This window comes from Hemitrygon akajei, chromosome 6, assembly GCF_048418815.1.
Source record: "Hemitrygon akajei chromosome 6, sHemAka1.3, whole genome shotgun sequence".
NCBI classification, from domain to species: Eukaryota; Metazoa; Chordata; class Chondrichthyes; order Myliobatiformes; family Dasyatidae; genus Hemitrygon; species Hemitrygon akajei.
The window spans coordinates 11,516,796-11,533,174 of NC_133129.1; the positions used below are offsets into that span (position 1 = coordinate 11,516,796).

The 16,379-nt window shown below is 41.1% G+C and overlaps 1 protein-coding gene across 6 annotated transcripts in view; it reads left to right on the plus strand.

The window, feature by feature from the left end:
* nek1 (NIMA-related kinase 1) overlaps window positions 1–12,053 on the plus strand; it is a 169,979-nt gene extending 157,926 nt beyond the window's left edge. For 5 of the 6 annotated variants that reach the window (XM_073047866.1, XM_073047868.1, XM_073047870.1 and 2 more), the window contains 2 exons: window positions 1,581–1,713; window positions 11,481–12,053. In XM_073047866.1, the coding sequence (XP_072903967.1) occupies window positions 1,581–1,713; window positions 11,481–11,494 (147 nt within the window). In that variant the 3' untranslated portion in view covers window positions 11,495–12,053. The remainder of the gene's footprint in view (window positions 1–1,580; window positions 1,714–11,480) is intronic. The other variant, XM_073047871.1, reaches the window with a different exon arrangement.
* The last annotated feature ends 4,326 nt before the right edge of the window (window positions 12,054–16,379 follow it).

Below are 16,379 nucleotides of genomic sequence, written 5' to 3' on the forward strand. Positions count from 1 at the left end.
AAGTAAAAGGAGGAGAAACTGTACTTGCAGCATCTCATCCAGTTGCAAATGGCTTTTCCTCCCTCAAGCCTGATAAAGTTATTTGAACAGTGCATTAGGTATTTAACATTTACATTGTGACCCCTCTCTCAAATGCGAAGAACTGACTGGCCTATACCATCCCAGTTTATGATACTGTCATTCGTTTCTTCAAATTTATATATATTTATTCCATAAGACTTAAGAGCAGAATTAGACCATTCAGCCCATTGAGTCTGCTCTGCCATTCCATCATAGCTGATATATTTTTCCTCCCAACCTTATTCTCCTGTATTCTCATAACCTTTGTCACCTTTTCTAATCAATAACCTATCAACTTTGTACCCAATGACTTGGCCCCCACAGCTGCTTGGGCAATGAATTCCACAGGTTCACCAACCTCTGTCTAAAGAAATTGCTCCTCATCTCTGTTATGAATAGACACATGTCTGAAAATTCTATTCATTAATGAGCATCCAATTCAAGTGTCTTTGGATATGCTCCATGTGATCTTGATTTAAAAGTGTGCCTTTGTAAACAGCCTGATATGTAGAGAATGGTACATTAAATATCTGCTTTTCATTCAAATTTTAAACATTTTAGGGGTATTTTAGTTGTTAATTGGCAAGCTGCCTTAATTTAGGTTTGGAGTCATTTATCACAAGTACATCAAAACATACAGTGAAATGCATCGTTTGCGTTATCAACCAACACAACTAACAATATGATGGAGGCAGCCCACAAGGGTCATCACACATCTGACACCTACATAACATGCCCACAATTCTGATTGAAGTTAGTAAAATTCACATTTCTAAATGGACAAAATGAAATACCCTTAACTGAGCCAACATCTCTCAACATCACAGCTGTGTAGTTCTTAAAATGTGAGAATTATTGTAATGTGATGTGAATTTTTATGTTTATATTCATTCCTGTGAAGTGCATTTATTGTGCATCTGTTATTCCACTTTTGAAGCTGCTGATGGTATTCCAAAGATCCACACCAGGACCACCAGATTCAAAAACAGTAACTTGCCCCATGTGGTAAGGCTGATCAACACCTCCACCCACTAACCCACCCCTTCACACCCCCCCCACCACTACTTTATCATTTCCTATCAGTCACCTCATGTACAATTATTTCTGTACCAAGTATCACTTTATGGACATACAATCAATCTATGTATAAAAGCTATCTTATGTATTTATATTTATTCTGATTTTTTAAAATCATCATTTTCTCCATCTTGTGCTGCGTCAGATCTGGAGCAACAATTATTTCACTCTGCTTTACACTTGTGCACTGGAAATGACATTAAACAATCTTGAATCTGCAATGTTTGGGTTGTGAATATATATCATGCTTTTTCATTGTATCTATTGGTAATTCAGCAAAGGATCTTCCTGACTCTTGGAGCACGTCAGCTCGTGAAGCCATTGATAAACAGTACTCTTATGCAAATGCATCATTTGCCTTGCCACCAATAACAGCTATTTAAATTGCTTTCTGTATCTGTTGTGGGATGAACTATTTAAATAAATCATTTTGTTTGGAGCAGGCAATACATGAAGATGAAGATGAAAACATTGACATGGGCACTCCTATAGTCCAAGTCATTCTGGGTCCTCAGTTTGAGCACTTGTATTCGAAAATCCTCCACCTTGTTATGGCAGATGGAGCTTATCAAGAAGGCAAGTCTCTCTTTGTTTCTATTTTACAAGAAGCTAATTTTCAATGTACAAACCCCATTTCCAGAAAAGTTGGGATATTTTCCAAAATGCAATAACAACAAAAATCTGTGATATGTTAATTCACGTGAACCTTTATTTAACTGGCAAAAGTACAAAGAAAAGATTTCCAATAGTTTTACTGACCAACTTAATAGTATTTTGTAAATGTACACAAATTTACAATTTGATGGCTGCAACACACCCAACAAAAGTTGGGACAGAGGCATGTTTACCATTGTGTTACCTCAACTTTCCTTTTAATAACACTTTTTAATCGTTTTGGAACTGAGGATACAAATTGTAGTATATTTGCAATTGGAAATTTTGTCCATTCTTGCTTGATATAAGACTTCAGCTGCTCAACAGTCCGTGGTCTCCATTGTCTGATTCTCTTCTTTATGATGCGCCATACATTTTCAATAGGAGATAGATCTGGACTGGCAGCAGGCCAGTCAAGCACACGCACTCTGTGTCTACAAAGCCACGCTGTTGTAGCCCGTGCAGAATGTGGTCTGGCATTGTCCTGCTGAAATAAGCATGGACGTCCTGGGAAGAGACGTCGCCTTGATGGCAACGTATGTCTCTCTAAAATCCTAATATACGCCTCAGAGTCAACGGTACCTTCACATACATGCAACTCACCCATGCCATGGGCACTGATGACCCACCCATACCATCACAGATGCTGGCTTTTGCACCTTTCGCTGATAACAATCAGGATGGTCGTTTTCATCTTTGGCACGGAGAACTTGACGCCTGTTTTTTCCGAAAACTAGCTGAAATGTGGACTCATCTGACCACAGCACATGGTTCCACAGTCTTTTGGTCCATCTGAGATGAGTTTGGGCCCAGAGAACTTGCCGGCGTTTCTGCATAGAGTTGATGTATGGCTTCCTCTTTGCGTAATACAGTTTCAAGTTGCATTTCTGGATGCAGCGACGGACTTGTTAAGTGACAATGGTATTACGAAGTACTCCCGAGCCCAGGTGGCTATAATTGTCACAGTAGCATGACGGTTTCTTAGGCAGTGCCGCCTGAGGGCTCGAAGATCATGCGCATTCAACAGTGGTTTCCCACCTCGCCCTTTACACACTGAGATGTCTCTGAATTCTCTGAATCTTTTCACAATATTATGTACTGTAGATGTTGAAAGACCTAAATTCTCTGCAATTTTGCATTGGGAAATGTTCCTTTTGAACTGACTAACAATTCTCTCATGAATTTTGGCACAAAGGGGTGAGCCATGACCCATCCTTGCTTGTAAAGACTGAGCCTTTGATGGACGCTACTTTTATACCCAGTCATGATACATCACCTGCTACCAATTAGCCTGCTTAATGTGGAGTCTTCCAAACCGGTGTTACTTGAATATTCTGTGCACTTTTCCATCTTATTTTAACTCTGTCCCAACTTTTGTTGAGTGTGTTGCAGCCATCAAATTCTAAATTTGTGTATATTTACAAAATACAATTAAGTTGGTCAGTAAAACTATTGAAAATCTTTTCTTTGTACTTTTGTCAGTTAAATAAAGGTTCACGTGAATTAACATACCACAGATTTTTGTTTTTATTGCATTTTGGAAAATATCCCAACTTTTCTGGAAATGGGGTTTGTAACTTTGTAGAGATGAGAGCAATTTATATCTAACTCAACATGTAACCTTACAGGCAATTCTTTAAATATTTAATACTATTTTCAGAATGATGTTGTGCCAGATATGTACACAAGCACATTGCTCTGGGGTTCCTGTGTCTTTATTGAGACAGTAACTTTCTCTTTTAAATTATAAGCATTTGTAATCATCCTTTTACATCAGTTTTCTTATGCACTCCATGAACAATAAAACAATAAATTTACTGATTCTTGCACCTGAAAATTAGAGATACTTACAATCTTTGGGTGTATGGAAAAACATTCAGTGAAAAGCTTTTCTGTTCTTTGCACTTGGATTGCTGCTTAAAATCTTCACTGGGTTCTAATACTATGCAGTAGATACCTTCCCTACGCACTGCATCTGCTAAGACTGGTATACTTTGTGCATGCTTGGAAAGGCTGATAACCAAAATATTTCCAACTTAAACTAAATTTATATCCATTTAGGTTTACAATACTGACAATAAATACCCAACTAAATCCCAAATACAGTTACATAAGCTATGTAAGTTTAACTAGAACATGATTTTTCTAAATCCCATTTCTCCATTGCTGCTTCAGACATGATAAGTATATTGTTTGGTTTTAAAAATGCATGCTGATTTTTAAATGATTTAATTTAATTATGTAATTTTGTTAACCGTTTCATGCCATTTGATTCCACTCCTTTGTCATTCTGATTTCTTCACTGTATTAGTGGATCTTTGTCTGCTACCCCACCCCAGCACAATACAATACCGTACTTTCTTGACGTCTCTGTTCTTGCTCCCATTCTGTTTTTCATTTCTACTGTAAGCCAAATGTTAAGAGCCTCCATTTCCAGGAATCAGAACAAATTGTCTAACCTCTAGCTTGTGCAGTTGATGAAAATGGTCTCTTGGCAACCAAGACTTCTCTTTGAAATGCTCAAAATAAGCAAGGGAGCCTCCCATTCAGATTGCTGGTGACCTTTAATCTCTCCACGTTATCTTCTATGTACTTGTTAATGGCTTTCAAATTCTGATTAATAGCGACTGAAGCGAGCCACCCCCACTACCACCCTGCTAAGATGTGCTATTGGTGCACAGAGTGGCTGCAGTAAATTAATGGATTTTTTCTGTACCTCATGTCTTGGGAAGAAAAGCACAATCTCAGCTCCTGCAGTTTCAATCACTGCCTTTTCATAAAAGGCTTTTCACTCACTTCATCTCATTGCTAAATTGGCAAACTCTGCAATATCTCTGCACGTCTGGCAGCTACAAACCTCTTGCATTTTTCGTCTTCTCAAACCCAGCTGCTTGTCTACCCCCACCGTTGTGCTTCGTGAATAAAAGCCCTTGGGGAAACTCCACTGGGAATGCCCCAAATGTTCTGGGATTGGCTGTACCCCAGAAAAGGCCATGGAGATTTAAGGATATGATTTGCTCGCATGCTATCAGTTTCACTGCAAGGGATGTCATTCAAACAAGTTACAGCAGCACTTAACTACAGTCATAAAAGCACTCAAAGCACATTGGTGTTTATCATTGAAATGAAAGGACGCAGATTAATTCCTTTAAGTGCTGAATATCTTTTGGAAGTTGCATATTTGTTAACTGCCAAAAATGTATTATCTCTGAGTTTGTGGTCGGTTTAGTTTTTACATAGAATGAAGAACAGCAACTGGCCCTTAGGCCCACAGTTATGTTTTGAACCAAATAAATTAGTAGTTAAATGTCCAGCTAAACTCATCCCTTCTGCCCACACAATGTCCATATCTTTCTATTTTCCTCACATTTAGAAACATAGAAACATAGAAAATAGGTGCAGGAGTAGGCCATTCGGCCCTTCGAGCCTGCACCGCCATTCAGTATGATCATGGCTGATCATCCAACTCAGAACCCTGTACCTGCTTTCTCTCCATACCCCCTGATCCCTTTAGCCACAAGGGCCATATCTAACTTCCTCTTAAATATAGCCAATGAACCAGGCTCAACTGTTTCCTGTGGCAGAGAATTCCACAGATTCACCACTCTCTGTGTGAAGAAGTTTTTCCTCATCTCGGTCCTAAAAGGTTTCCCCTTTATCATTAAACTGTGACCCCTCGTTCTGGACTTCCCCAACATCGGAAACAATCTTCCTGCATCTAGCCTGTCCAATCCCTTTAGAATTTTATACGTTTCAATAAGATCCCCCCTCAATCTTCAATTTATGTGCCTGTCAAAACATCTCTTAAAAGTTCCTAATGTTTCTGCTTCTACCACCACCCTAGAGATTGCATTCCAGGCGTCCACCACTCTCTGGTGGGGAAAAAATACTTGTCTCTCACATCTTCTTTAAAAATACCCCCTCTCTACTTAAACATTTCAACCCTGGTGAAAAAGATGCTGTCTGTCTACTCTGTATATGCCTCTCATAATCTTATAAACCTCTATCAGATCTCCCTTCAGCCTCTGCCACTCCAGAGAAAACAACCCAAGTTTGTCCAACCTCTCACTATATCAGATGCCCTGTAATCCAGGCAGCATCCTGGTAAACCTCTTCTGCACCCTCTCCCTCATCCTTCCCAACCAGACCAGAACTGCATGTATTATTCCAGTTTTGTATTGTAAATAAATAAGATTACTTTTCAAAGTGGATGAGGGGTGTAAATAGGGTAAAAACAAGCAGGCTTTTTCCACTGAGGTTGGGTGAGACTAGAACTAGAGGTCATAGGTTAAGGGTGAAATGTTTAATGTGTATCTGAGGTGGAACTTTCCTCAGAGGATGGTGAGAGAGGGGAACAAGCAGCCAGCAGAAGTGGTAGATGCATCTTTGATTTCAATATTTAAGAGAAGTTTGGGTAAGGAAGGGTATGGAGGGCTATGGTTCAGCTGCAGGTCAACAGGACTAAGCAGAATAATAGTTTGTCACGGACTCGATTGGCCAGAAGACTGTCTCTGTGCTGTAGTATTCTGTCTCACTAACTCTATGGAACTTGCCAAACTTGAGGCAGCCTCAGAGTCGGGTCCATTATCACTGACTTCTTTAATGTGAAGTTCTTGTTTTGCAGCAGCAGTACGTGAAGAGATATAAAAATTACAGGAATAATAAGGTAGTGTTCATGGACCAGAGGGGAAGAAGCTGTTCCTTAATTGTTGAGTTGGGTCCCTGTACCTTTCTGAAGTCAGTAATGAGAAGAGGACATGTCCTGGATGGTGAAGGTCTTCATTGATGCATTTTGCCTTTGTAAGGCACTGCATCTTGGATATGCCACCAATGGTGGGGACTGTTAGCCCAAGATGACCATTTGGGGGTAAAGTAATTAGGAAGGAATGAGGAATAGAAACATGTATTACTAAGAATTTAGATGAAGTAGTTCAGGAGATGTTTTATACAGAACATAGGAGTGACACACAAAATGCTGGAGAAACTTGGCACGTCAGGAGGCATTTATGGAGGGAATTGAACAGTCAATGTTTTGGGCTAAGGCCTTCAGGATTGGAAAGGAAGTGGGCAGAAGCTAGAGTAAAGGGGAAGAACATAAGCAGTGAATTGGTCAATCCTGGTTCAGGGGAGGGTGGGCGGGGAAGTGGAGTCTGAAAGGGAATGATGTGAGAAGCTGAGAAGTGATAGATGGAAGGGCTGATGAAGGAATCTGATAGGAGAGGAAAGTGGACCATGGAACAAAAGGAAGGAGCCAGGGTACCATTGAAAAGTAGGAAATCTGTAGGAGGTGATGGGCAGGGGAGAGAATGTGAAGGAGTGAGAGGGCCATCAGAATGAAAGAAAAACAAGGAAAACAGATGACGATGACGTCGACTTAGGCCTGAGAGGCCAGTGTCGGGTATTTTCATGCCTTACAAGGCGCGGAACAAAAGACTGTGTGACGTGCCACTCCTCACACAGACATTTTGCAGTATTTTTCTGTGTTTTACGAGGTTGAGTTGCGAGCTCAACACTCAACCCGGCACTGATGGAAAGCGTACTTGGGAACGGCCTGACTGGATTCGAATCCGGGAACCTCCGTTCTGGAGTCCAGCGCTGATGTCACTGCGCCATCAGCTGGCAACCAGCTGGAAAACAGAGGGGAGTGGTAACTGGAAGTTGGAGAAATCAATGCCCCAGCAACTGTAGAACCTTTTGTGTCCCATATAGAATATAGGCCAGTTGAAATTAATTTCTGTGCTGTGAATTCTATATAAATTATATGGACAAAAGTAGTCGTTTAAAATTAGCTGGAGCTTAAATTGATATCAGGCATTGAACCCACTGAAAAATTTCCCAGCAACTAAAAGAAGGAATATCTCACTTTCAGGCAGCAGATCTGTTCTACATTTGCTGGTTTCAGACATTGTTTTTGCTGTGGTGCCATTTTCGAGCTGGAAAAGTAACTGAATCCATTTTTTCCCCTGAAATATTTTCTCTCCTGTTGCTCCTGGGGGAGCAGTGTTTTTAAAATATTAAGTATATCATTTCCAAATGGCTGGTTTCCACCAAAATGCAAAAGCTTAACTGTTTTTTCCTTTTCCCTTTTTTAATGTGGAACACTTGCATAACCCAAAGCTTAGTATTTGGGAACTAAATCAGCTGAAGTGTGAAAACTAATATTTTACTTGAGTGGTATGGCTTTCCATTTCAGTCTCACAAGTACTTCTATTTGCTTCACTGCAAGTGTAGAATGTTGGATGTACATATCTGTCTTTACTGTACCTCAGTTTAATTAATTTCATCTCAAGGGCTGAGGTTTTTGTTTGTACATTGTGAGGGTTGACGGGACTGTTGTAAGAGAGATAAAGTTGATTACACTGTGTTCAAGAAGGGTCCTGAAGAAAGGTCTTGGCCTGAAATGTCGACTGTTTGTTCATTTCCATAGGTGCTGCCTGACGCTGAGTTCCTCCTGCATTTTGTGTGTGTTGCTTTGGATTTCCAACATTTGCAGACTTGCTTGTGCTTGCACATTAGTACAACAGATGGATACTTGACCTCAATCTACCTTGTTATGGTCTAGCACCTTACTGACTGCCTTTACTGCACTTCTCCAACTGGCATACTATATCCAGCATTCTGTTACTGTTTGCCCTTGTTACTAATCCTAATGAGGGGTTGGTACAATAATGCTGTCTTTAAATTTAAAAACAATTGATCTATTAAGTGTTTAACTTGAGCTCATGATAATAGTAGATCATTTGAAGTTCTGATCATTTTACTGGCATGCAGACATTTAATGTTAATTTCAAATATTGATCAGAATCAACAAAGTTAACACAAATCAAAAAGCAATTTGAAAATGGACACAGATTAGAGGAACAGCACTTCGTATTCTGCCTTGCTAGGTTTTAACCTAATGGTGGGAACATCGAATTCCCTAACTTGTGGTAACCACATCTGTCACTTCTACCCTTCCCTTTTCCACCTGATCCATCTGGCCCCTATTGCCTTATCTCTTCCCCTCTCCATTGGCCCATCATCCACACTGTTCCAACAGGTTACCCTCCCACCTCCTTCCCCTTATTCCATGTTAACACTGTCCTCTCCTGTTAGGTTTCATCCTTTTGGCATTTCCACCCATCACATCTCACCCAGCCTCTGACATCATTCCACTCTCCTCCCTCATCATCTGCTATCTTAGAACAATATAGTACAGTTCAGGCCCTTTGGCCCACCAGGTTGTGCTGAACATTTAAAATCATTCTTGCCCTTCCCTCACCCATCTGCCCCCTCTCACCTCGATCCATCCATCAACAACCAGTTCTTGCTCCATCCACCCTTTCCCTCTAACTTGCTATACCAGTTATCTCCCATCTTTCTTTCTAGTACAGATTCTATTCGATTCAATTCAATTCAAGTTTAATTGTCATTCAGCCATAAATGAATACTCACAAACACAGCCAAACAAGACAGCATTATTGTGGTGTCAAGATGCAAAACATAGTACAACAGTCACACACAGCACAAAGCACACAAGATAACAAGCAGAAATGGTACCGCAGTTACATAACAAAAGAGCCTAAAATTCGCTCCATCAATCTACAATCGACCACAAAAGAGCTTGTGTTCAGCCGATCGAACTCTGGAGTGGGCAGCACCAGCTCCAGCCTGGACATGGGCCACACCATCCTGGTGGAGCGCACTGGCTCCACTGCTTCTCTCAGGCACCACCGTGGCTTGAGGCCTAGACCTCACATACAAGATAACAAACACATATAGAATATGAGTAAAATAGAATCTCACAAAATATGTGGAGCACACTGACTTCGACACCTTTCTACTGACGGCTTGAGGCCCAATCCTCACTATGACCGAGGCCACGCAGCTCACCCGCCTTCTGCCCCTGCTCTCAGCTAATAAATCGGTGAATCAAGCTTGCGACATTCCAATTTAACAATGTCCCAAAAGGGTCTTGTGATCCAAAATATCAACAGTCCATTTCCCATCATAGATGCTGCCTGACCCACTGAGTTCCTCCAGCATTTTGTGTGTTGCTCAAAAGTGAAAAGCATTGGGACCGCTGAGGGCCACAGGGAAATGTAGAGTGAATTTATTTTCAAATATTGTATGCTACTATTTTCTTGCTGGCATTCACAGTAGAACAAATAAATACATAGAATCAATGAAAGACTACACACAAACACTGACAACTAAGCATTGTGCAAGAGAAATCAAACTGTCCAAATACAAAAAAAGGCAGATAGACAGACAGACCTACCTTTAAAGTCCTTGAAATTGACTCTATAGGTTGTGCAATCAGTTCAGTATAAGCTGGTTCAGGAGCCTGAATGTTCCTGGTCCTGGTTGTGTGGAACCTAAGGCTCCTGTATCACCTCCATGCTGGCAGCAGTGAGAAAAGAGCATGGCCTAGATCAGGGGTGTCAAACTCATTTTAGGTCACTGGCCGGATTGAGCAAAATGCAGCTTCATGCGGGCCGGATCAGTCGGACGCGTGCGAATGCAGCTTTCGTTGCCTCCGTTTTTTCAGCCTGCTCTCATGTGTCTCAGTCTCTGCTATAACTACAAAGTGTTTCACTTTACAAATTCCGTTTCTTACGAAGAAGACTGCCGAATAAACACTAAAAACCCTGAAAACCTGGTACCTGAATAAACTCAGCATTAGCCATATCATACGCCATAGGTGCTTCGATTACTGGGGCCAGTTTTAATAGTAATTAGATATTATCTCGCGGGCCAAAGTTAATTCCACCGCGGGCCTTGAGTTTGACATATATGGCCTAGATAATGGGAGTTTTGATGACTGAGTTTGTGTAAACAGTGAGGTTTAATGCTGTTTCTGTGTAACATTTCTGAGTTAGCAACAATATTCCCTCTGTTTTATAGCTGTACAGACCAACAATCGCTCTGAGCAGGAAATCTTTAAACACCCCGAAAAGTGTGCTGCTCTTTAAATGTGTTTTTTTTTAATATGCACATCAAGCAATCACAAACCACAACTCGCAACACAAGTAAACGATGTCAGAGAATCAAAACAACTGACAGGCACAATGGCAAAAGTAAAATGTTTTGACTAGATGATGTTGGCGTTCAGTGGGCTGGCGGTTTATTGACAATAGCTACCGACTTTCATTTTGTTTATTGTTACAATTTGTAACAGCGTTGTAACTTGAAACACTGACAATGTAAATACGTTGAAGCTCTAAAGTGTTTCAAAGTAAAGGTTATTGTATGTTGATTTAAAAATTTATCTTCATTAACATAATTGCTGAGTACAGTATTTCAATTGTTTTAACATGGATTTCACAATCATTTCAAAATTGTAGTAACATAATTTCAGAATTATATTAGCATCATATAAAAGCAGGTTTCAGCTACGTGGCCACAAAGACTATGTGTCTGGGAGCATCTGAGTTACTGCACGGCCATGCACCTACACAGCTTAGAGTGAACATCGGCACTCCCGATGTGACAGTATATCCATAACCAATGACAGACTGGAGAAAGGGGACATTCCCACCCACACTGAAACCAGTGCTTCAGCATCCATAATCTGTCATGTAATTTGTGTTTGCTTTGTTAATGTTAATTGTTAACATTATGTAGAGGAATGCTGGAGGAATGTTTTGATGACTGACCTACTGCATTTTGCAAGCAAAATCAAATCCATCATGTTATTTGTTTTGCAGACAATGATGAATAAGAATCAGTTACTCGGGACTTGTCTACTGTGGATATTTTAACTCTCAAGCCTACGCTATCATTTGAGCAGCTCGTGTGGATACAAGTTAAAGCACACAGCATAAATGAGTCTGCATGGATTTGGTACAAGGACAATTTTGTTTTATGCTCCTTTCCCCAGAGTTCCGTTTCACCTTTTTAATGTGGCATAGGCTTTCTGCGGAGTTTTACATTTTGTAAGTATTGGTGTTGCTGCTAAAAAAAAATACTGCATATAATACTGAAGTCTCTGACCAAAGTTTGCCCTTGAGTATCACATATTGACGAGGTAGAAAAATTGGAATGTGTCATGAAATCTGGTACAGCTTGAATGCTGCAATTTTTCATTTGCATTCTATAACAGGAGGTGACCTGTTGTGCAGGAATCCTATCCACCAATCAGAATTTACATGCTGCAGGACACTAACATGAACATATACTTATAAGTTGTAATATAGATGCAGTTTCTTGTACAATACTTCCAAGTACAAAGTTCACATAAATGTATTATACCTTTATAATGATTAGGAATAAAGATTCTTTTATACATTAAAAGAATGCACATTGATTTATTCTTAAACAAGAAGATTATTGAATTTCATTACCACAAGATGGACACATGTCCTGTTGCTTTTGCTTTGCAATCCACAATTTATGATGTACACACTTTGAATTATAAGCAGGAAGTTGATTTGTGCTTGTTTCAAAGCGGAGGTATCACAGTTGTCCATCATAATTTTGGTGGGGAAGCATGGTGACAAAGATGTTGTTTCTCAATAGCCATCTGTGAAGAGGAATAAGCAATTGACTTTTCAGGTTGTGACCCTTCATCAGAACTGGCCAAGTTCTCCAGCATTTTGTGTGTTACTCTGGTTTTCCAGCACCTGCAGAATCTCTTGTATTTATGATGCAGTTTCTCAGCCTTTTTCAATAACGCTTATGGGAGAACATATGTTCCTGTGGACTGTTGGTTTCCATCAAACCATATCCCACCTGAATGATTCCATTTGGAGGGAATAAATGTTAAGTGTGAAAGCCAATATCAAAAACAGTAAGTGCTATAAATTTTCTTGAAACTTGTCATTGCCAAGTATGATCAAAGTGCCACACAGTTAATGAAGCGGGTAATCCTAGAGGTCACTTTCTGTTTATTCACCTGAGACATAGATTTATCTCTTTTTATGACTTGCAAGGGTTTAAAATTGTTTTATAGTAATTGTACTTATGTGCACTGTTGTAATTTAGAAACGTTCAACAGTTTCCTCAGAGAGCAGTGAAATAACAGACTAGATTATGTGTACCTATAGCTATATTTTCAAAGGGAAGAAGGACACTACTGTGGCTGACTTGTGAAGTCAGAGCCAAAGTAAAAGCAAAAGAGAGGGCATACAAGGAAGCCAGAGCTAGTGGAAAGATAGAGGATTGGGGAGCTTTTAAAAACTTAGAAGGAAACTAGGAAGGTCATTTGGAATGAAAAGATGAATTATGAGAGGAAGCTGGCGATTAATATCAAAAAAGATATTGAAGAGCAAGAGGATAAGACATGAGAGAATCGAACCAATCAAGTGTGACAGTGGAAAATTGTGTATGCAACTGGAGGAGATAGCAGAGGTACTTAATGAGTACTTTGCTTCAGTATTCACTACAGAAAAGGATCTTGGTGATTGTAGGGATGACTTTACAGTGGACTGAAAAGCTTGAGCATGTAGCTATTAAGAAAAAGGATGTGCAGGAGCATTTGGGGAGAAGCATCAAGTTGGATAAGTCACCGGGACCAGAAGAGATGTACCCCAGGCTACTGTGGGAGGCGAGGGAAGAGATTGCTGAGCCTCTGGTAATGATCTTTGCATCATCAATGGGGACGGGAGAGGTTCTGGAGGATTGGAGGGTTGTGGATGTTGTTCCCTTATTCAAGAAAGGGAGTAGAGATAGCCCAGGAAATTATAGACCATTGAGTCTTACTTCAGTGGTTGGTAAGTTGATAGAGAAGATCCTGAGAGGCAGGACTTGTGAACATTTGGAGAGGCATAATATGATTAGGAATAGTCAACATGGCTTTTTCAAAGGCTGGTCATGCCTTACAAGCCTGATTGAGTTTTTTGAGGACGTGACTAAACACATTGATGGTAGAACAGTAGATGTAGTGAATATGGATTTCAGCAAGGCATTGACAAGGTACCCCATGTAAGGCTTAATGAGAAAGTAAGGAGGCATGGAATCCAAGGGGAAATTGTTTTGTGGATCCAGAACTGGCTTGCCCACAGAAGGCAAAGAGTGGTTGTAGACAGGTCATATTCAGCATGGAGGTCAGTCATCAGAGGTGTGCCTCAGAGATCTGTTCTGGGACCCCTACTCTTCATGATTTTTATCAATGACCTGGATGAAGAAGTGGAGGGATGGGTTAGTAAATTTGCTGATGACACAAAGGTTGGAGGTGTTGCATATAGTGTGGAGGACTGTCAGAGGTTACAATGGGACATTGATAGGATGCAAAAATGGGCTGAGAAGTGGCAGATGGAGTTCAACCCAGGTAAGTGTGAGGTGGTTCATTTTGGTAGGTCAAATATGATGACAGAATATAGTAGTAATGGTAAGACTCTTGGCAGTGTGGAGGATCAGAGGGATCTTGGGGTCTGAGTCCATAGAGCACTCAAGGCTGCTGTGCAGGTTGACTCTGTGGTTAAGAAGGCATACGGTGCATTGGCCTTCATCAATCGTGGGATTGAGTTTATGAGCCGAGAGGTAATGTTGCAGCTATATAGGACCCTGGTCAGACCCCACTTGGAGTACTGTGCTCAGTTCTGGTTGCCTTAGTACAGGAAGGATGTGGAAACCATAGAAAGGGTGCAGAGGAGATTTACAAGGATGTTGCTTCAATTGGGGAGCATGCCTTATGAGAATAGGTTGAGTGAACTCAGCCTTTTTTCCTTGGAGGGACGGAGGATGAGAGGTGACCTGATGGAGGTGTATAAGATGATGAGAGGCATTGATCGTGTGGATAGTCAGAGGCTTTTTCCCAGGGCTGAAATGGCTAACATGAGAGTGCACAGTTTTAAGGTGCTTGGAAGTAGGTACAGAGGAGATGTCAGGGGTAAGCTTTTTACGCAGAGAGTGGTGAGTGCGTGGAATGGGCTGCTGGCGACGTTGGTGGAGGCGGATACGATAGGGTCTTTTAAGAGACTCCTGGACAGGTACATGGAGCTTAGAAAAATAGAGGGCTATGGGTAACCTGAGGTAATTTCTCTGGTAAGGATATGTTCAGCACAGCTTTGTGGGCCAAAGGGCCTGTATTGTGCTGTAGGTTTTCTATGTTTCTAAGATACTAAAAGCTTTTTTTAAGAATACAAAGGGTAAAAGAGAGTCAAGGGTAGATATAAGACCAGTACAAAATGATGCTGGAGATATTGTAATGAGAGATGCAGAGATGGCGGAGGAACTGAATGCGTATTTTGCATTAGTCTTCACAGTGGAAGGCGTCTGCAGTATGCCAGACATTCAAGAGTGTCAGGGAAGTGAAGTTTGTGCAGTGAAAATTACAACTGAGAAGGTGCTCAGGAAACTTAATGGTCTGAGGGTGGATAAATCTCCTGGACCTGATGGAATGCACCTTCGGGTTCTGAAGGAAGTAACTGGAGAGATTGCGGAGGCATTAACGATGATCTTTCGAGAATCGATAGATTCTGGCATTATTCTGGATGACTGGAAAATTGCAAATGTTACTCCGCTATTTAAGAAGGTGGGAGGTAGCAGAAAGGAAACTATAGATCTGTTGGATCTGACATCAGTGGTTGGGAAGTTGTTGGAATCGATTGTTAAGGATGAGATTACGGAGTACCTGGAGGCACATGACAAGATAGGCCAAAGCCTGCATGGTTTCCTGAAAGGAAAATCCTGCCTGACAAACCTACTGCAATTCTTCGAGGAAATTACAAGTAGGGTAGACAAAGGAGGTCCAGTAGATGTGGTGTACTTGGATTTCAGAAGGCCTTTGACAAGGTGCCACACATGAGGCTGCTTAGCAAGGTAAGAGCCCATGGAATTACAGGGAAGTTAATAGCATGGGTGGAACATTGGCTGGTCGGCAGAAAACAGAGAGTGGGAATAAAGGGATCCTATTCTGGCTGGCTGCCAGTTACCAGTGGAGTTCCACAGAGGTTGGTGTTGGAACGCTGCTTTATACGATGTATGTCAATGATTTGGACTATGGTATTCAAACAACGACACACACAAAATGCTGGTGGAACACAGCAGGCCAGGCAGCATCTATAAGGAGAAGCACTGTCGACGTTTCGGGCCGAGACCCTTCGTCCTGACGAACGGTCTTGGCCTGAAACGTCGACAGTGCTTCTCCTTATAGATGCTGCCTGGCCTGCTGTGTTCCACCAGCATTTTGTGTGTGTTGTCATTTGAATTTCCAGCATCTTCAGATTTCCTTGTGTTTGGACGATGGTATTAATGGATTTGTGGCTAAGTTTGCCGATGATACAAAGATAGGTGGAGGAACAGGTAGTTTTGAGGAAACAGAGAGACTGAGATAGTTTAGGGGAATGGGCAAAGAAGTGACAAATGGAATACAATGTTGGAAAGTGAATGGTCATGCACTTTGGTGGAAGAAATAAACAGGCAGACTATTATTTAGATGGGGACAGAAGTCAAAATGCAGAGATGCAAAGGGACTTGGGAGTCCTTGTGCAAGATACCCTAAAGGTTAACCTCCAGGTTGAGTCAGTGGTGAAGAAGGCGAATGCAATGTTGGCATTCATTTCTAGAGGTATAGAATATAAGGGCAGGGATGTGATGTTGAGGCTCTATAAAGCACTCGTGAGACCACACTTGGAGTATTGTGTGCAGTTTTGGGCTCCTTATTT